Raw genomic sequence first — 21,824 nt, 5'->3', positions numbered from 1 at the left:
TGATTGCTCAGAAAGATCACACCTTTTTCTGAAGCATTTATGAAACAATTATTTACATTACATTAAAAACTTTAATTGCCTTGAAGCACGTGCTCCAAGACACAAATATTGGAAAATCATCAAAAATATCCATCACGATTCTCTCTCCTTTACAACTCTTCTAAACTTTATCTTTTTTACAACCTTCTGTATTGATCTATTGTCCCAGACCAAGAGTGATGTCAGAAGTCCAAGCTGGGTCATAAAAAGTGAATATAATTTCCATTTGCTGTCTATAAAAGCAAATCTTTTGACCAGAGAAAGAGGGAGGAAGCGTTCTTTTGGGGGGAGTAGGGAGGAGGGTGGGTTGGGATTTGGCAGGGGACTTGCCAGAGAAGGGAGGGTGACCCCAGGGTCAAGAGTGTGGGTGGGATAAGTGGGTTAGTGATGGAAGGATTTAGGGGGTCTGAGATCCTCCTGGGGGTGGGATGTTGGGAGGGGACTGGGAACCTCTGGCTTGCACAGAGGCAAAAAGAGGGAAAAACGTAAAGAAAGAAACTTATCCCACATCCCTATTTTCCAAGGTCAGAAATTGCAGAAGAGGTAACTTCCCTCGAGCTGGGCTAAAGACTTTCTCCCAAAAGACAGTCGTAATAAAGGAGCCTCATACTGCAAAGGACCTGAGGTTCCCAGCTAGAAGGCCCCTCGGATAATAATGATGATAACAATAGCAGAAATTTCTGTAGTTGTTGAGAATCCTAAAGACCCCATAGCAGGGCTACGGCCCCCTCAACAGATCATAACAATAAAAGCTAACCCATTCTACGCAAATTATAAAAGCCAACTCACTGAGGGGGTTAAAGTGCTCCAGAGATTTGGCTAAGGATCCCTTCCAATAATCACCGAAACAGTAAAAGGGCCTCCCATTCTAAAGTTATGAGGAGCCTTTATCTCTAGACCCCCAAATAATAACAGTTATAAGAACTCCTATTGCGAAGGATCTGAAGCCCGCCCCCATCCCCTCGCCCTGCAAGGAACCCTGATCTCTGGCTAAGGCGCCGCTCCCCAATAATAATCAAAACAATATAATGGCTTGGAAACTGCGCGCGGCAGTGGTGATATTTCCCACGACTCAGTGGCGCCCCCGGGCGGCTTCCACCGGCCGGCTGGCAGGCTCCCACATGCCCGCCGGCCCGCGAGTCTACGCGGCCCTACCTGCGAGCTGCAACCCTCCGATCCGAAGCTTAGCTGGCGGAGGAGCGGTAGCAGCCCGAGGCACGTGTTGTGTGTCCTCTGATTGCAAAAGAAAAAAAAAAAAAAATCATCGCAAACTATTAACTTTTTTTTAAGTATGCAATGTAGGGGGTGGGGGGGTAGACAGGTGCGAAGTGGGGGGTGTTGGCGTTCCGCTTGCCGGCCTCCCGCAGCCCCCCCTCCCAAACTTCCCTTTGCATTGATCAGCACGTTACGTCAGTATTGATAAGTTTGCAAAAAGCCAAAGTCAAGTGCAATCGCGCGGCACACCGACCCCGGACTTGGGGGGGAGATGCAGCGAGCGCTCCGCGGGCCCGGGAGCCGGCTGCAGGCAGGGCAGCGGCGGCGCCGTCGCCTCTCGAAGAGGCTGCCTCCCCCCCACCCTCCCCTCCCGCCCCATCCTCGGCCGCCTCCCCCGGGCGGGCGCCGAGCTCCCCGCCCGGCGCGCTCCGCCCGCGCCCTCCGGGGGTCGGGGGGGCGCACGACTCCCGGGCCCGGCGGCGGCGGCGGCGCGGCGGCGCCGAGGGGCAGCGGGTGGAAGGAGGCCGGGGGACGCCCAAGGGGCCCCGGGCGGCGGCGCTCAGGGCCCGGGCGGCCGGCGGCGGCCCCGGGGCTGGGGGGAGTCCAGCCCGGATATTGAGTGCAGCCATTGAGAAAAGCCAAACTCTTGTGTGTGTGCGTCTCGAATAGCCCCCAAGATGGCCGCCAATGTGGGATCGATGTTTCAATATTGGAAGCGATTTGATCTACGGCGACTCCAGGTTAGTGCGGGCAGCGCCGGCCGCGCGGCCGTGGGGAGCCCTAGGGCGCGCCCTGGGCGCATTGGGGAGGTCCCCGGGAGGGTGGGCGGGCGCCCCGGGGCGGCGGGCGGCGGCTGCTGGGGCTCGCTGGGGCTCGGCTGCCCGCTGCCCATCGATAGGTATTAGGAATTGATCTCGCCGCTGCTCTTTGTTCGGTTCAATCATCGATTAGCCGCCGCGACCATGGAGAAGCGCTAGTGAGCCCTCGGCCCGGGGAGCAAGCCGGCGGGAGAACGGCCGAGCGAGGCACGGGGAAAGCAGAGGCTGCGGTCCCGGGCAGGGGGCTGCCGGCGGGACCCCCGGCAGCCCCCCTTGCGCTGCACTTTGCGCGCCTCCCAACTTCGCGGCGCCCGGGGAGGCCGCGGAGCGCGCCGCGTGCCTGTCCGCGGCCGGCTGGGGCTTAGGCGAGGGAGGGAGGGAGCTGGTGGGTAGGGAGGTGGAGGAGGAGGAGGAGAAGGAGAAGGGAGGAGGAGGAGGCTGCTGGGGTTGGCGTGGAGGCGGCTCCGCGCCCCGCCGGCCGCCGGCACCTCGGCCGCCGCCGCCTGCCTGGCTGCGCAGCCCGGACGCGCCGCCACCCAAGGGCCGTCGCTGCTGCCGCCCCAGCCGCAGCTGCCACCATCACCGGACTGGCCGCCTGCGCCGGCAGACCTCTCCTCGGGCCGGGTTCTCGGGGTTCGTCTTTGCTTCTTGCCTTTACCCCCATTCCACCCTCTTTTTAAGTCCAAATGGGGCGGGCGGTGGAGATGGGCCCGGGGCGCGCGCAAGTTTGCGCTGCCGCCTCCGGGGCCGTGGAGAGCCTGGAGCTGCGCAGAGCAGGTGACTCCCGGCTCTCGGGCCCATGGGAACTTTTAAATGGGAGATTCCCCTGCAGTCTTCTTCCTCCTGCTTTCCCTCCTGCCACTCCCCTCTTTTCTTCTTTCTCTCTTCTCTTTCCCTCTTTCCCCAGGGCTACTCCCTCCCAAACACCAGCGCTTTATTCTCCACTCCACCTTTCTCTGGAAGTCTATATGTCTCTCCTAGATTTGGGGGTGTTCTGTGCTAATCCCCTAGGAGGTGGGACTGGGGGTGGAATCTCAGAGAACACCCGCGGAAGGTACTGCTCTAGGCTCTGTACTTTCTGGGGTGCCCCAGGACGCTCCTGCCAAGTCCTCCCAAACCCTGGAGTCTTGCAAAGTCTCGGCATGCAGTGGGAACAAGGGGCGGGGAAGTGTTGCTGAGAACCAGGCGATTAGAACATCCTGCCTTGGCCTTGACATTCGCAGAAGAAGTGAGAGCATCAGTCTGGAGATAAAAAGGGACACACTTATTTCTTTTTTGAAAATCCGCCTGCAGATCTTCTTAAGTTTCTTCTGATAAGTGGTTCTTATACCCTCCTCCTCCTAGCCACTTCCCAGCCCCCTCCTTTCTAACCCCCCACTCGTCCCCTCCCCCAGCCATTGAGCTGAGAGAAAATCGGGGCACTCAGGCATGCAGTTAATAACTGCAAGTGCCTTGCAATTCCAGGTCCTCTCTCGAGTTGGGGCTACAGTTTGGTGACCAGCTGAGGCGGGCCAGGCTGTGAGCTGTGCTTGCCCGTTTAAATGATGCTAAAGTGGCCTTTCTGGAAGAGTGGGGGGTGTGTGTGGGAGGGAGGGAGGGGGGAGAGAGAGAGAAATAGAGAAAGAGGGAGAGAGGGAGTTGGGCAGCCACATTGGGCTTGGCACGAAGGCCAATGGTAATCGTATTCCCTGCTAATGTTTGTAAATGAGACCGGGGCACGGCTGGGGGACAGCGTCTTTATTTATGATTGATGTTCTGTAACATAAGGAATGACAAGAACGTGGCAGACAAGAGGAGAGGAACCAGAAGGGCTGGCGAAAGCCCTTTGCAGGGTCCTATTGTTATTCTGGGCTGGAGAAAATTTCCGCGTCGAGATTTACAGCGCTGGTATTTGCTCCCGGTTGGCCAGAATGTCAGTTAACACAATTTTCATTAGATAACTCGTTTTCAATCCAGGGAGCTCCGGCTGCAGCGGGAGGGGTGGCTAGAGCTGGGGCTGGGTGCTGAGGGGTGGGTGCGGCTCCCAGGGGGCCGATTTCCGAGCTGGGGGGAGGGGGTTTGAACCTCACTCGCTTCCTTCTCCAGCTCCTGGGTCTTTTGTGGAGCTGTTGAGGTCACCCAAATCTTGATTCCATTTGGACTCCGTTTGGACTCCCACTGATCTAGGAACCCTTTGTTAGGGTTTTAGAAGATGCTGAGGTAGAAAAGCAAATTTGAACTGGAAATGATGAAGGTGGAGGGGTGGAGAGTCTTGTTCAGGTGAAGGGGAAATGGGACCAACACCCCCACCCCCACAGGAGAACGGTGGTGGTGTTTATTAAGAAAATGGCTGGTGTGTCTGGCACAAAAGGAGCAGGCTCTCAGGGAAGGGGGTAAGCTCATTTACATGGATATTAAGTGTGGGGGGGTGTCCCTGAGGGAGTCTGAAAGGCTGCACACTTCTAGAGAGCAGAGAAATAAACGTGGCAGCCTTAGCTGCATGCAAACATTGAGACCTTCACATCTGCCACGGTCCCCACCCTCGGCCTGAAGTGTTCAGTGGCTCGCTCCCCTGCCCGACAGGCCTGTGGCTTCAACCTGCATTCTCACTGATGGCATTTTTGTTGGAAACGGATTATGAGCCTAAGCACTTTTGCCCAGGATCATCTCTTGTGCATAATGCTAATGACTCCTACGCCACACTTTTATTTTCATTTTTTTCCCTTCCCACTTTCCTCTTATAGGGGAGATAACCAGAAAGGAAAACTTCTGCTGGCTTGTTCTGAGATCCCGGTAGGAGAGGCGGGCCCCCACCCCAGGCCCTGTGCAGGCCGACAGCTTTGAGCCCACTCGTCACGCGGCCCAGCTGCCTGTGAGTGTGAGGAGGTGTGTGGCTTCAATTCTTGGTTGTTCAGGTTCAGTGGTTTCTCGAAGCCTGGTTGCCGAGTGTTAAAGTGGCCGAGGCAGCAAAGGCGGCCTGTGTCCCCAGGCCAGACCATGCTGCTGACGCCACCCCAATCCTGGCAAGAAAGGTGACCTTGTACCAGCCCAGCATACAGCCCTCCGGAAGTATATATTTTTTCAAATATGGAAGCAGTCCAGTTATTCCTTCCAGCGCCGTCTCTGAACACAGCAGGGCCGTTTTCCTAGGATGGAAGTCAGTCAGCGAGTCTTAATGACTTACGGCTGATGGTAAAGATGCTCTGACATGTGGTACCCTATTCCAGGACCCCCGAAACTGCTTCCCCCTCTCTTTTCTCCTTTTTTTCCCTCTGCTGCTAGCAGTCCCAGAGACAAGAAATAAAATTCCATCCCAAAGATAATGCTAGGCATATTTCATTTGGTTATAAGATTGCTTTATGGTGAACATTACTAATGCAGTATTTTTTTATGGCTTTTCTGTGTATAATCATTGTAACCGGATTCATACCTTTATGATTTTCTTTTTCTGCTTTACTTTGCCACTTTTTTTTATGATGATCCCGGTCCAGTCTCCTGTGCTATCTTTTTGGTTTTGTTTTTTTTTTTTTCCTTTAAGAGAGCTAATCAAGCTGATGAGAGTTGACAGTGTCCAGGCGAAATGAGGGCTCCCACTCCCAATTCACATCTGTGTTTCTTAGGAGGAAAGAGTTTGGCTGGAAGGACCAGATAGGACAAGTTTTGGAGGAAGAGGCAAATTCTGCTTAGGGTTTGGGTGTTCAGGGAGGAAGAGCAACAGGGAAAGCAAGAGAGGCTAGGCTTTTAAAAGGAGTTTAGAGGAACGTTTGGGAAGGTGCACATGGGAGATGGTGCTTGATGGAATGTTTTTGCCTGCTCAAAGTTTAGAAAGAGCGTGGATGTGATTAAAATATTATAACCTTATGATATTCTGAAGTGCATAAATTTTACATATCAGCCACAGAGAGTTTAGACATCCATTAGAGCCTCTGACAGCTTGACTTATCTAAATGTGCTATCATTTAACAATGTGTCAAAATTCCTCTTTCTATAGATGACAGCAGTAAATAAGCTATCAGCCCTGTTGGCGGAATCCTAACTTTGGAAACTTCGCAGTAATAGAATTGCTGCTGGGGTGGGGAGCGTGAGCAGACTGGGCTTGCCATAGCCGGGGGCCATGAGATAGGTTGGCATTAGGCAAGGGCTGTGGGTGGGTCCGAGGGAGGAGGACGAGGGGAGGTGGGGGGCACAGGGGGTGAGGGGAGATTTCTAATAGCAGCTCTGTGAATAAGACCAGACAATTGGATGGCCCCCTGGACCCTTACAAATCCAACCAGTGGGGGAGCCCATTCTCTCTTCCTCTCCCATTCGTTGGAACCCATACCCTGTGGGCCTTTTTTTGCAGAAGGAGCTAGAAACAGGTGTTAGAGAATTTATTTAAAGAACCCAGCAGTCTTTTCTGGGCATCCCAAAATTCTGATTTCTCATCTCGACAGAAATTGCTTCCCCAAGATGGGCTCTGTCTTTGCTAGAAGAAAAACAAGCACTGTCTCATCTCTGACCACCTTTGCTATTGGAGATCTTGAAGTTTCTTTTGTAAATACCTGGGTTCACTGTAGAAAATTGCGAAACCACAGACAAGCCTAAAGAAGTAAATAAGCTTCTCGGTGGGTTATTTCAGATGAACATGGTGCTATTTAGCTTTTCTAGTTGTGGTGGTGGTGGTTTCTCCTTCCTTCCTTCCTCTTCTCCTCCCCCTTCTTCTCTCCTGTTAAAAAGAGGATTCTGTCTTTGGACTTGTGTCATAATAACCTTTCTTCTGGTGAATGGGATAGTAAGCATGAACACCTTGCCTGGTGCTGATTTTGGTCCTGCATATTATATTGGTGGACATGGCTGTCCAGAGACTGGTTTTCTCTACTGGTTCCTGAAAGGGCTCAATTTCTGGTGGCTTCCAGTTATCTAATTCACAGGCCAAGTCTGGCAGAGGTTGAGTGTGGGAAGGGGACTCAGGTGGTAGCTTGCCTTTGTTCCTGGTTTGGGAATTCAGGATACACTCTCCTGTTTGATTTTTCTCACTGGGGTGTGCTCTTTACTTATGACCGTGGTTTATATTGCAGGTGTCAGGGAAGGTGGAGGTAGTTGGCAGAGGGGAAATGCCCCAAGAGCTCTTGTCTGTGCAGCTTCTGGCACTCCTGGATGAATCATCCAATATCCCAAATGTCCTGTTTCTTAACCCATCACATAGGCCGGTTGTACCCATCTGGTCTGCCATATCAGATTGTTGTAAAGGTGAAGGAAGCGGACACACTTTGTGTTGACGGTTAAACGCATTGTCTTCTAATGACCTTGGGGCCCACTGTGTGTTGATGCGTGGGAGGGTTTGACTTTCTAAGCAGTTTAGGAGACAAGAAATTATGTTCAGGATGGAGTTCTTGGTTTCTAAGCCTTGAAGAACCATTCACAGAAATGGCTTGTAGTGTTTTGTAGGACCAGGACAATATTCCCATTATACGACGATCATCCCAAGTCTTCTCCCCTGATTGCAAGTCTCCACATCACCTGCCCCCCCTGTTATCTCTCTGGCTTCATCTCCAGCCTCTCTCCCCCTCCTCACTCTGCTCCAGTCACAATGGCCTTCTTTTTGTCCCTCATTGGCATTGAGCACTTTCCTACCTCAGGGCCTTTGGACTTACAATTCCCTCCACCCAAGTGAGGCTCTTTTCCCCCAGATCCTTCTCTGGCTGGCTTCTTCATTTCATTTAATCTCAGCCCAAATATTAAGATCACTCAGCCTAAAGAGAGCTAAAGAAGCTTCTACAACCTTTTGTATTCTTTAATATGCAAATGTGCTTCTGTGTCTCTAAGGAAAATGTTTCCCCAAGGGTTTTGACCTAGGAACCTTCTCCTGGTGTGGCATCTCTAGACACTCTAGGAAACCATCTAGATGGCCCTCAGAGGTAGCAAATGTTCTATGAAAAGACAGATAATGACATACTTGAGGCTTTGTGGGCCGTTTGGTTTCTGTAAGTTCTCCATTCTGCCACTGTAACATGAAAATAGTCGTACACAGTGAGAATGAACAGGCATGGCTGTCTTCCCATCAGACTTCACAAAAAACACGCAGAGGGCTAGATCTGCCCCGTGGGCCAGAGTTGCTGATCCTGGTCCTCTGGTTTTATGGGATGGCTGTCATACAGGCTGTGGCATGGCTGAAGTTTTTCACTTGCCAGTTAAGAGTATTAAGGTGGATCAAAGCTAATTACAGGAATTTGTTCTTTAGTCTTTACCTCAAGAGGAAAGTACAAGGAGCCAGGATGGTGAGGGGCCCCTGCCTGGCTTCTAATCCTGCCACTGTCTCATCGACTAGCTGTGTGACACTGGATGGGTCAGTTAACCTCTCTGAGCTTTGCTGTCTTTGTTTTTAAATGGGACTACTAATAGTCTCCACCTTCTAGGTTGTTGTTGAAGATTAAAGCACTTTGAACACGAAGGTGTTAAACACATACTGGGCACACAGTTACCTATCGTTCTGCAAGTGCCTAACGGCTTATTTTCGGTGGTTATTTTGCTTGTAAGACAGGGTGGAAAACCAAATAAACAGCAGTTCCTAGAACTTGCTGGACCTGCAAGCTCTTTCAGAGATTTCTGGGTAAGGTTTCTTTCTTTCTGCATAGATTAATACATTACTAATATTGTATGTAATGTCTTATATTTTGGGAGCTGTGATCACAGAGGTTGCAGACTAGGAGCTGTTTATGGTCCACAGATGTGTCTGTTTAAATTAGTGCAATATTTAAAAACACTGTCGTGTAAGTTGTCAGCATTTACAACCCAGGAGATGTTATCTATGAAATCCGGAGGTCCAGGGTCCCTTACGAATGAAGAGCTCTGGCCACACTGGGCAGGGAGTGAAGACCTGGGGAGGGCATGCCAAGCAGAGGGAACAGCCAGTGCCAAGGGCCTGGGTTGAAGGTCTCCAATAGATCAGACCAGCTGTAGGGGTCATGAGGCAGGTCACGAGGAAGGTGAGATGTCAGGGCCACTGGCTGCCTTTTCCTAAGTGCCTAGTGTCAGAAGAGTCTGTATCTCCAGAAAAAATGAAAGGCCCTTGACCAGCTCCATGAAGATACAGGATTAGGAGAGCACAGAGCCTGCTGTCTCTGCTTCTTAGCAGCTCAGACACCCCCCAGAGGGGGCCTGTGGCTGCCCCTCCTTCCTTTCCAGTTCCTTTACTAACCCCCCCACCCCCGCCTCTGCCATCCTCCAGTTCAGCCAAATGAAACAGCAATTCCAGGATGTGCGTTTGTCATTAAAGAGAAAGAAAGAGAGAGAAAATCAATCCTTTGGCCTCTTTGGCCTGAGCTGGTTGTCTGCCCGAGACGCCCGGAGCCGAGCAGTGCTTAAGACTCTCCGAGCCGCCGTCGCTCAAACTGGATAGGGTGAATGGCTCCCCGGGAACCATTAGGGTCGATTGACTTGTTCAGCCACCTGTTTGGAGCGTGGGTGCTGCGGGCAGGGAGACCACAGGGGTCGCCAAGGTGGCTCGGTCGGGAGCAGATTTCCCCGGGCAGGGCAGCCACTCAGAGGCCACTCTGCTGAGAGCACATATTTGGGGTACCTGTTGTCTGTTATGAACGCCTGTGGGTCCAGGTATCTGAGGGGGGTGTGGCATGGGCTGCAGAATCCAGCCTGGTACCCTCCGCCTCCCAAAGACATAGTGAGTGCTCTGGAACCGGGTGGCCTGGGCTCAAGTCTCAGCTCTCCCACTTACCAGCTGTGTAACATTGGGCAAGTCACTTAACTTCTTTGAGCCTTGGTTCTCTCATATGTCAAATGGGGATAGTAGTAGCATCACTTCCGTAAGGATTGTTGTGAGGATTAAGTGGGTAGATACATGGCAAATGCTGTGATATCTGTGCCCAGCATGTAGACGTTCCATATAATGTTAATCATTGCTGTCATCCTCTACCCTATACTTTGTGGCATAATTAAGAATTAAAACTAATAATTATATAAATAACAATAATTAACAATAAATAGCATGAATATTATAACCAACAATTATATACCGGAGATGTCACGGAACAAAGAAGGCAAAGTGACAGCTCTCACTGTGGATGCATAGGACAGACGGGTATGTAGTCATTGCACTAGGATTAAATTCTGAGGTCCTGAGATTCTTGCTGGGAGAAGTGACCCTTCAGCTGAGATCTCAAGGATGAGGTCAGGGAAAAGCATCTCAGTAGAGGGAATAACATGTGCTAAGACCATGAGGTAGGTGGAAGATGAGTGCGTGTGAGGAGCTGTGGGAAGGCCTCGAGGCCAGGCTGCATGCAAGTCCTGAGCAGGCCGGTGGACCCAGCCCCATCCTTACTCTTGTCATAGGTCAATTGGAGGGTGAGGATGGAGAATGAAATAAGATGTTGCTGAGCACACATGTGGCTCAGAGTGAATGCTCTGTCACTGGACACCATGTAAGCAAACACTGTAAAAGCTTTGGGTAATGCTTTTATTTTTTTAACTAGATATTCAGCCCAATTCTTTGCTCTGTTGCAGAATGCCTCCTCCCGACCCCCATCTCTTGTTTCTATCTTGTGATTATTCACAGGGCAGCCAGGTTTCAAATCCCAGCTCTGGTCCTTCCTAGCTGTGTGTCCCGGAGCAAGTTACTTCCCCTGAGACTTGCTTCCCTCTATAAGATGTATGTGGTAACGGTGACTTTCCAACAGCGCCGTGAGAGTGCACCTTGCAGATCCCTGACCATAGGAAACATGATCGGTTGGTGCCCCAGATGCTGTTCTTAGAGATCCAGCCCCAGCCAGGGAGTGAGTGCAGGTCTCACGCAGACCTGTTCCGGGACACAAAGATTCCTCTGCTGGCTCCAGACTCCTCAGCAATCTAGGACACTTCCACCAATCAACCACCAACCGACCAACCTTCCTTCCTCCCTCCCTTCGTTCCTATCTTGCTTCTGGCTCTTCTTCCTTCCTTCCCTGTCTTCTTCCTTCTGGCTCCTTCCCACAGGCATAGGCATTGATCTGATAAATCTCTTTACCTGTTAGCCCTGGCTTTACATCTGCTTCCTGGAGGACCACAGTCTCCAGCAGGAAGGAAGTGAGATTCGGACATCTACCTAAGGCACCCAGTGCACAAGAGGCACGCACTCGAGGTACCTGCTGTGTCTTGGGAGCCTGGGGAGCTGTCACCCTGAGCATTGCCTCTTCCTGGTTGCTTGTTCTGGCTTGGTCCACAGGCCCTGCGTGATTCGGTCCCCCTTTACCCTCGGTTGTCCTGCCATTGTCTGTCCCTCTCATCTCCTGCTACTCTCCCACTCTGTTCAAGCCCCTCTGACCTCTCCCTGTTCTGTGAACATGTCAAGCCCATTCCAGCCACAGAGCCTTTGCACTTGTTCTTCCCTCTTCCCAGGTTTTCTGTAGTTCTAGCTCTTTTAAGCTGAGCCCTCAGCTTAAATATCACCTTTTCAGAGGGGTCCTCCCTAACGTCTCTTTCCAAAATAGCCTTCTCCCATCTCCTTAACCCCACCTGCTTTATCTAATGTGATAATGTGTATTTATTTGTTCCTTTACTGTCTGCCTTCCTCCCTGGGGAGGGTAGGGACATAATAAGTTCTCAGTCAGTGTTTGAATGATCGAGTGGATGAATGCCACAGGAAGGGTGATGTGGGGCAGCTGCCTTGACTCTACCTTGGGGAGTGGCCCTGGGGGCACCAGCCCCTCCTAGAACCCCAGCTGCTTCACCCATCACTGGCTCTTGAAAGTCGCCCACTCCTCGCCTGGGAATTGAGCACAGGCCTCAGGCCGGCAGTGAATGAGGGTTTATCTTTAGCTCCGTCAGTCTCGCTTTAGAAACTGGTGACCCCAATTCCAGCCTGGGAGGCGGCTCCCATCCTAATTAATAAATCCATTAATTAATTGCCAGCAGGCTGTGGACCATTAGCAGTGGTTTGGTGGCCTCAGTCACAGACAACTCAAAGCAGGTCCTTGTGGCCTATGGGACAACTGTTATGGGGGACACAGAACAGCCAGTTCATGTTTTAACCCAGAAGATGTTACTCTCCCAGTGCCTGGTTCATGATGTTTCCCTTATCGGCCCAGGATTGAAGTCTCCGCTTCCCTTCCATGACCAAAGGACCATGTCTGGGCCTCAGTTTCTCTGTCCAGAATGGAGCTTCCCTGGGTTGTTGAGACAGGTCATTTGTTCATTTATTCATTAATTGCACTCTGTGTTAGGAGCAGTACGAGGTGCTGGGGGTGTGGCATCATAAAGTTCCTACTTTATAATTGTTTGGAGAGAGAAGTTCTTTAAGGGTCTAAGAAGTAAAGAGAAACAACCCAATACAGACACTTAGCTTAGGGCTGAGCATGCTGTAAGCCTTTCTGAAGTAGTGACTGTTATTAATTAGTATATTTATTAACAACAACAATAATTATGCAGGTGCATAATAATTATGCAGGTGCCTTGAGAGCAACCCCTGAAAGGGTTTGAGCATGGGGATGGGGCAGTGGGACCTCCTGGTGGGCCTCACTGGCCAGCAGCTAGGTGGAGTAGCTCCTTGCAGAGAAGCACTGAATAGGAGGTCAGACCCCTCCAGACACTCCCCAGCTAGCCTTAGCGAGGCCAGGCTTGGCTTTTGCAAGCTTTGGAGCATAAGAAGGGAAGCCTGGCAGTTCTTTAACAGGTATCTGTTGAACCCTTTTTGCATGCTAGACAGTAGTCAGAGCCCTTAACGAACAATATCTCATTTGATTTTCACAATAATCCAGGGAGGGAAAGCTACTACTGTCCCATCTTACAGCTGGGCAGACTGAGGCACAGAGGGCTCAGTCCAAGGCCTCATTGCCAGGAAGTAGCAGAGCCTGGACTCAAATCCAGCTCCCAGGTCTTTGGCCACACATGTCCCAGCTCTTGATCTGCCCCTGACCCGGCATACCTCTCCCAGAGCCCATCCCCTCAGTCTTGCCCCCCACCCCCAACCTGGCATTCCCCATCTATAGTCACTATGCTTGTCTTTTTTCCTTTATTTTTTTTTTAAACCTCTTAAAACACCTTACCACTGTCAATTCATGGCAATGAATCCAGGTTCACGAGCCTGAGAGGCATGGGTGGGGTTGGGGTGTGGGATTTATTAATAACACAAGAAGGATTCCCTTCTCCTGGCCTGGAAAATGAGGGCCACTTGGCCATCCATCCCCAGCCTGCGCGCTGGAGTGCAGAGCCGCGTGGCGCGCCCTGTCGTCGGGCCTGCGTTCCGCAAGATGGAATTCTCGGCCTGGGCTGATAATAAGCAGGTATTGATTGCTGCCTTGGTCATTATCAAGATTTATTTAGTCAATATGGCCTCCCTGGTCAATAAATTGTGTCGTTGATAAAGAAGGAAGGGTATAGACTTGTAGGCTTTATTAAAAAAGTTTTTTAGATTTTTTTTTTTTCTTTTAGAAGCTAAGTCCAGCCCGCATTTCTGTGGCTATACCAGCCATATTCTACATTTTGTATTTGGCTCCGTAAGCTCTCTCTTTTCCTGGTGGAGCTTTCCCCTGTCACTGTGGTTTTTGGAAGCTAAGACTAAAGGCCATGGCTGGGTCTGGAATGGCCCCTGGGGGACAGATCTGCCCTCACTTTTCCGTTTGCTGCCCAGTGCAGGCTGAGAGTCCATTCCCTGGATCCAAGGTATATTTGGTTCCTACTGGGTTTAGCCTGATAAGGGCTTAGGGAAGGGCTGTTTGGGAAACAGATAGAGGAGTGTCTGTGACAAACTGATGCGTTATCTCTGCCCAGAGAGGGTCTTAGCTATGGGGATGCTTTGGGCACACAAGTATTTAGAAGATCAACACCATTCAGTGGTGGCAGAGGGGAGAGGGTTGCATGGGACATGCCTGATGCCTCCCAGCAAGGTGGCAGGTGCTCTTTCCCCTGTGCAAGTGGCCAGCTGGTGTGGGTTTTGGAGACCTCTAAGTGGCAGCTATGCAGTGGACCAGGGGTGTTGTGTCCCCCTCCTCAGAAATAGAGTTGGTGCAGGGGGGCCAGGGCTTGAGTTACGGTCTGAGAAGGGCTCTTTGCACCCTGGCCTTGTGGATCTGGTTCCTAGTGTTTCCCAAGTGTTGCTCATGAGGAAGGACAATGAACAGGTGAGGTGACCCAGACCATATGAGGGTGCTCTATCCATGTCTTAGGCTTCCTATATGGAGATGCTATTGAGCGGAAGAGGGGTTAGATGTCTTCATGGGGGATTATAGACGATATGGTCTGGAATACAGAATAAAGAGGACTTTTCTCACTCTAATTTTGTCCAATCTGTGAGCACCCACGTACTCTTAAGTCTAGCAGGGACTGAGTGATTACCCGTCTACCATCCATCCAACATTCTTGCATCTCTTCATAAACCCGCTCACCCATTTTTATCCATCCACTCAGCAGTTCATCCACCTATCCACCTGTCTACTTTTTCTTCCTACTGACCCCATCCATCCATCCATCCATCCATCTTTCCATCCATCCGTTTGTCCACATCAACCCATGCACCCATCTATGCATTCATCCACTCAACCACCCAGCTACCCATCATGCCCCAATCACTTCTCCCCTGGATTTTGGTCTCCAGTTTGCTTCCCGGTACCCACTCCGGCCTCTCCCATTCTTTTTTGGCACATGGCAGCTTAGTGAAATTATTAAAAACCTGTTAAGACGGTACAGTGGCTCCCCATTGCCTTTGGGGCAAAGGCCCCAATATAACCTTACAGGCTTAGCCCTGCTGACCCTGCCCACCATTTTTGGTTTATAGTATTACAAGTCTTCTCCTTTCTTGTTGATTGTTGATCTTTTGGCTAGTTGTTCTAACTGCTGTTGAAAGTGAGATATTGAAGTTTCTATTATTGTTGAATTATTTATTTTCCCCTTCATTTCCATCAATTTTGCTTCATGTGTTTTGGTGCTTTAATTAGTGTATGTATGTTTTAAATTATTATATCTTCCTGACAAATTGACCCCTTTTGTCATTATAAATCTCTCTTTATCTCTTGTAACATTTTTTGTTGTTTTAAAGTCTATTTTGTCTAATATCTGTATAGCCACTCCTACTTTCTAATGATGCTGTTTGCACGATGCATCATTTTTCATCCTTTAACTTTCAATGTGTCTCTGAATTTAAAGTGTCTTCTGTAGGCAGCAAATAGTTGGATCTTGTTTTTCTTTTTTTTTTATTCCAGTCTGAAAAATCTGTTTTTTGATTGGATTTTTAATCCACTCATATTTAATATTATTATTGATAGAATTAGACATGTCTACCATTTTGCTTTTTGTTTTTTATATGTCTCGTGTCTTTTTTGTTCTTCTATTCATCCTTACTACCTTTTCTGGTTTTTAGTGATTTTTTTCTCTTGTAGCACCTTTAATTTAGTTAATGATTTTTAAATTATTTTTTAACTAATCTCTTGAGATTTTTTTTTTTAGCAGTTGCTCAAGGGTTTACCATGTACATCGCATCAGAATCAGCTTCAGATTTATACTAGCTTAATTTTAGTGTGTTCTTTTTTTTTAAGTTTTAATGTTTATTTAGTTCTTGACCTTGATCTTGAGTCACATTCCCAGTGCTTTCCATGTTCCAGACATATCTTCCTTCATTTTCCTGTGCGTCACATCCCCTTATATATGACCTGCTCTCCTCTGCTTGGGACACTCTTCCCACATACCTGTCTGTCTTCCCTCTCTCCCCTTTCCCCATTAACTCCTCCTCCACCCTGGGAACCTACTCAATGTCATTTCCCTGGGGCACTTCCCTCCTCCCACACCCCACCCCCTGAGATGGTAGTTCAGCCTTCTATTATACTTAACCATGGCAGGTATCAGACATCGGCCTGTGGATTATTAGTTATGCCTTCCTCCTTGTGTGAACTCTAGGCTCTATGAAGGTATGGAGCAGCTTGTCTCCAGAACTGGGCAGCAGAGGGGCGAGCACATAGTAGACTCACAAAAAGTATCAGTCAGATGAATAGAGACGGATGTGAGTACAGCGCACTGATATTTCTACATTGACATGTACAACTGCATCTTTACATGTGCATATCTTTGAGTACATGTCTTTGCACATTTGTATGTGTCTGTGTCCTTGTGTATGTATCTTAGCATGTTTCTGTATATGTGCGTGTGAGTGTGTGTCTTTTAGTGTGTGTGTCTGTGTGTCTGCATCCGCATGTAGGTGTCTCTGTGAGTGTGCTCATGGGTGTATCAGTGTGTATCTATGTCCACAAATACACCTTATTGTGTATGTGCATACATTTGTGTGCTCATGCTCTTGGGCAAAAGCTCCTTTCAACATCTCCTTGCCACACAATATTTTTTGACTAGTTTGATGTAACATTTAATGATTTCCCCAAAGTTAAGCATGGCCCCCCAGGTATTGATCCTCCTGCAGTGGAGGTTACTCGGGGTAATGTGGGGCCAGCTGGTGGGCGCTGCCTCCTCAGAATTGGCTGCCGCTCCTGCTATGCCCCTCCCAGCCCCAGCTCGATCCCTTAAAGGGAAAAAACCCTGGTTGGCAGGTTGGTGCAGGGGCAGAGTGGAGCCCCTGCCAGACAGACTGGCTCACCTCTCAGCACCGTGTGATACAGCCAGAGGATTGCCCCTTTCCATGCCTCAGTTTCCTTATCTGTGAAATGGTGGCAGCAATAACAGTGTGACCCCTCCTGGGGTCATAGTGTGGAGGAAGTAAGATAACACAAAGGAAAGGCCCAGCATGGAGTCTGGTATGTTTGAGGCCCTCCGTAAATGTTCTGTCATCTGGGGTCCTGCTTGCTCCCTGTCAGCTCTTGCCTTGGCAGTGAGAGAGATGATTTCGGGCTGTGGCATAAAGGCAAATAACGAAGAAACTCTCTTCCAGGGTCTGGTCCCCTTCCAAGTGACTTCTCTGGAGCTATCCAAGGGCTACATAACCCTCTTCAGTGAGAACAACATGCTAATCCACAGGTGCTCAGGGTTCAGAGGCTTCTAGACATCTGTTTTTCCCCAGTAGAGATGGGGTTTTGCCCCAGGAGTTTCTGGCTTCTAGAAATCTCCCAGCTTTTCCCATTAGTCTCGAACCTCAGCTCTCTGTCTTGCGCCCTACACACTTTCATCCTCCCTATCCCCAAACTGCTGTGTTCTTCACACTTCCCAGCCTCTGCATTTGCTGTTCCCTCTGCTTGGAACACTGTTTCCCTTTGCTGTTCCCGCTCTTCTGCTAGGTGGAACACATCCTCTCTCCCCTGCTGGGCTGCCAGGTGATTCCCTGGTTCCTTGTTGGTCTCCCCCATCAGATGGTGAACTCATTTCTCTGCATCACAGCTGCGGCAGCTGTGCCTCGTGCTGTAATAGAGGCCACCTATTAAAACCTCACATTCCTGGCCTCTGTTCAGCAGAAGAGCTGGCATCCCTGGGCCTGCATTTCCTGCAGAGCAGCAGTTAGTTGAGCTGGATAAAGGTGGTGAGGTGAGCGGGGGTTGAGCCCAATTATTCCATCGATGCTCCATGTGTGGCCCCTGTAGGCTTGTCAGGACCAGCCAGGCCATCTTTGTGAATGGTGTGGAGGTGATTCTGCTTTTCTGGCCTCACTGTAGCCATTCCAGAGAATAGGCAGAGTTTACATGACCATTCAGGAATGAGAGGAGCTGTGAGGTTTTTTAAATTATTACTAATTTTTATTTTATTTATTTTTAACTTAATGGACACTTATCATGGGTGGCTATGTGCCAGGCACAACTCTTAGTACTTCCTCATTTAAATGACTTAATTACCATAACAACCCTATGATGTAGATACTATTAAGGTTCCCATTTTGCAGAGGAGGAAGCTAAGGCATAGAAAGGTTAAGCAATGTGCCCAGTCACTCAGCAGAGTCAGGCATTCTGACTCTAGCGCCTGAGTTCATAGGCTGTCCTGCCTCTTGTTACTTCTGAGAAGACTCAGAGCAGATACTATGCATAGTTGGGTATGTGCAGGTTTGCCTCCGTATGTGACAGCGTTTTGTTCGTGATGGGCAGCACTGGCTGGCAGGAGGAGCCTGGGCCTGAATTCTTGGGAGTGGGCACTGACAGGCAGCTGGGATGCAGGGTCCCAAGGGCCAAGGTCAGAGCTGGTGACCATGCCAGGGACTCTGGAAGGAGCCAGGCCTACTTCCTGCCCTTCACTTCCAGGAGTAGCTAGACCCTGGGCCTCTCGGGCCAGCAGCCCGGAAGCCTCTCAGAGACAGTGCCATCCCTCAGAGGGCATCCTCCTCAGCCTCTGTGAATGAGGGGGTTGGTCCCACGGCCCATGGCCTACTTTGTGAAATTCATCTCCGGAAGAAATTATTTCTGAGGAGAGCAGAGCATCTTGGCATCTTGTGGTAGATGAGGTCTTCTGAGGCCTTCTGCATCCCCAGAGTGGGAGGAGAGAAACCCAGGCCCAGCTCGGGCTTCCCACTTGGCTGCCACTGTGGGGCACTCTGGGGGAGGCACTCCTCAGCCCCCTAACCCCCAGAGCTGCCTGGATGCCTCGGCAGCCCCTTCGGTGCACATTACCTTGTGCCTGCCTGGGATGGCCCCTTTAGTGGGTTGGGGCTGGACCGGCAGCCAACAGTGAGTGGGCTGGGGCCAGAATGTAATTTGTTTCTCTGGGACGTATTGATGAGCTGCCCTAATTAAGCACCTTGCTAATGAGAATCAAACCACTTCACTGGGAGTTAGGTGGATCTGAGCTTGAGCTTGGCTCTGCGGTGAACCAGCCATGGGTCCTGCGCAGACCATGCAGCGGCACGGGGGCCTCAGTTTGTCCTCCGCCATGTGGGGCTTCCTCCGTTCTCCCTCCTCCACACGAGACCCTGCTGCCTGCTGCGTCCTTCCTGCCCCACACAGCATGCGCTTGGAGAGCACAGGGGCTGTCGAGAGCTGACTAAAGAGGCAGAAGGCAGAAGCTAATTATGGTTTCCTTTTGAAGTTTTTGTCACTGGTCGTCATATCCATCGACCCGTTTCTTATGCTGGGTCTCTTCGGTGAGTCTGCAAGGAAGGGGAGATGTTGAGGATGAAGACAGTTGTTCAAATGTGTGACTGTTTAGGTCTATGGTAACGTATCAGGCATTTATTGCTACGTAACAAACCACTCCAGAACTTAGTGGGGGTAAACAGCTGTTTCTCCTCACAGAATCTGCAAGTCAGGAATGAAGATGGAGCCCGACTGCATCAGCTTATCTGTACTCTGTGGCATCTGGGACTTCAGCTGGGAAGATTCAGTTTGGGGGAAACTTGAGAAGTCACACATCTAGTGGTTGATGCTGGTTGTCAGCTGGGGCCTTCAGCTCCCAGCCAGGACACCGGCGTGTGGCCTTTCCACATCGCTTTGGGTTTCCTCATAATAAGATGGTTGGGCTCTAAGGGTGAGTGTTCCAAGGGAGCAAGGCAGGGGAGGAAAGGTGTTTTCCTGATCTAGCCTTGGAAGTCGCACAGCTTCACTTCCGTTTTTTCTGCTGGTCAAGGCAGTTAAAAAGGACCACCTGGGCCCAGAGGGAAAGGCTGTTGACACTGGCAGTCAATGGAAAAGATGTCAAGGTCACAGGGCAAGAAGAGCATGTGTGATGAGAGAGATTGTGGTGGCCATCTTTGGGAGAAACTGCTACAGTAAGAGCAGTAATGGTGATTCAGGGCCAAGTGTGACAGACCGTGAAGAGACGGGAGATTGTATGACAAGAGTGGGTGAGACAGGAAATGGCCAAATAGGGAGTAGGTGTGACAGGAGGTTGTGTAAGGGGGGGTAGGTGTGACAAATAGGGCCATATGAGGGGACTGGGCATGACAGGAAGAGCCGAACAGGGCGATCTGGGTTGGCCCAAGTCTGCCAGGATGGAAGTGGGCCTGATAGCGACTGCACCATCTTTTCTCACTTGCCAGGTTGTCCCCTTGAAGACCTTGGACTGACCAGGCTGATTCTAAGATGGGGACTCAGGCATCAGGCAGGCCAGGCTAGTGTCCTCTTTAACTGGATCTTTCTTGCTCCCTGCCTCAGCCTCCACCATCACCCTCTCTTCCTGTAGACCCCCAAGCTCCCCACTCCAACCAGCAGACTCCCATTCTTCCAGAAAGAGCGGCTCCCACCTCAGCAGCCTGGAAGCGCTCCAACTACCGTACTTTTCTTCAAATAAAAGCAGCTAATTAACATTATTCTTTAATTATTGCCTTTATCAACAAGGGGTCTGATTTGTACCAGCAGGATAGTTGCTTTCCCTTAAACTACCCAAGTGAATGCTTCAGTTCCTGGTGCTTTTGAAATGAATTTGATGTCATCTGCCCAGAGTCACTTAATGGGAACGCCTGGGTAATGACTGAACGCGCTAACTCCGTTAGCAGCCCTGGAAGCATGTAATTTGGCCCCTCAGGCAACAGCACTTTTGAAATCTCTGGATAGTTTTGAACTCTCTGTTCTTAATTAAATATGCAATTTTTCACGGTAACCAGGTTAATTCTTTTGTGTTGTGTTGTAATACTGTTAGGAATTTTCATAGTTCTTATTAAACATTATTCAGGCATTGTGAATTCCATAATTAAAAAAAATGAAAAGAACAAAGCTTGATTCACTCCTTTCTTTTCCCTGGCTAATTTATCAAATGAATTTTGCAAATTTTTCTTTCTGTCCCCAGACAGTGTGGCAAGTGTTTTAAAGGGGAAGGATTTAATTGCCCTGTAGGGATTGGCTGGTTATGAAGGATTTGGCTGTTTGATTAGTAAACCCAGTTGGGAATGGTCTAATGCTCCATGATCTTAAAAATTGTCTGATTGTACCCTCTCCAAGGAGGCCTCTCTTTTCGTTATGTAGAGCATCAACTTCACACAAGTGTGGTTATTAGGTAGTGAGGAAGGGGAGAGAAAAAGATCTGACTTTATTTTAAATTGGGGATCTTGGGAGGTTCCCCCCACCCTCATTTCCCTGGCTGGGGAGGAAGGGAGAACATAGGAGAGACACAGAGACAGAGACAGAGCAATTCTCAAACAGGAGGTGCAAGAGAAGGAGGAGAGCTCCCGAGAGCGTGAGGCCCAAGGGGATGTGTCACTGCGTCCTCGCAGATCATGGCACCTGCCGTGCTGGGCTGACTGGAGAGCTGGCTCATAAACTGAGGAGGCCCCTCTTTGCAGGGTTTCTGGGTCCGGAGGGTTACTTTTCCATTTCTGGAGTTGGGCTTGGTCTCTGAAAAAATGTGCAGAGCGTATTGGGTGGTGGGTAGAGAGGACCATGCCCCCCAAACGTCCTGATTAGGACAGAGATCCCTGTCAGGGGGGTTCCAGTTAGAGAGCGCTGGCCTCTCCCAGTGAGGGGAGTATGACCCCAGGCTGATTCCTGGACCTTTTTGTTTCCAGGAAGGGCCTCATTTATGCCTCCTCTTTCCCCATCTGCAAAATGGCAACTTACTTCCAACCTCTTCTTACTTTCCTGGTTCCCCTCACCCCCTAACCTTAACTTTCTGTATCTAGAGGTGGGGAGGTAAGAGATAAAGATGGGAGAGGATGGCCAGGGCAGATGACACAGGGCCTTGAGGGCCACAGCATGGAGCTGGGGTTTTTTGTTTGTTTTGTTTTGTTTTTTAAGGGCAAAACCTCCTCGGATATTGGAGTAAAGGAGGGATGACTTGGAAGGGATGTTACCAAAGAGAAGGTGGTTGGAGGGGCTGCTGGGGATAAGAAGGAGGGGATATTTGTGCCAGAGGGTGGGTTCTGCCAAGCAGCCCCTCCCTCCCTCAACTCTCTACCCAGATTTAGCATCTTCAGCCCTGAGCTCTAGGAAGCTCCCTACTTTGGGGGTCAACCCCCAGCTGGTC

The 21,824-nt window shown here is 50.1% G+C and overlaps 1 protein-coding gene across 8 annotated transcripts in view; it reads left to right on the top strand.

The window, feature by feature from the left end:
• The window catches only part of CUX2 (cut like homeobox 2), a 325,643-nt gene that overhangs the window by 64,346 nt on the left and 239,473 nt on the right, over positions 1-21,824 (top strand). For 2 of the 8 annotated variants that reach the window (XM_082698269.1, XM_082698268.1), the window contains exon 1: positions 1,811-1,994. The exons of 3 other annotated variants lie outside the window; for them this stretch is intronic. In XM_082698269.1, coding sequence (XP_082554395.1) covers positions 1,932-1,994 — 63 coding nt within the window. In that variant the 5' untranslated portion in view covers positions 1,811-1,931. Of the gene's footprint in view, positions 1-1,808; positions 1,995-2,498; positions 2,706-21,824 lie in introns of those variants that run through there. 3 more of the 8 variants (XM_082698267.1, XM_082698271.1, XM_082698272.1) reach the window with 3 other exon arrangements.

Source organism: Mustela nivalis (assembly GCF_964662115.1).
Source record: "Mustela nivalis genome assembly, chromosome: 14".
Lineage (NCBI taxonomy): Eukaryota > Metazoa > Chordata > Mammalia > Carnivora > Mustelidae > Mustela > Mustela nivalis.
Note: the sequence above shows the minus strand (reverse complement) of the source record. Positions and strands in the feature narration are given on the sequence as shown.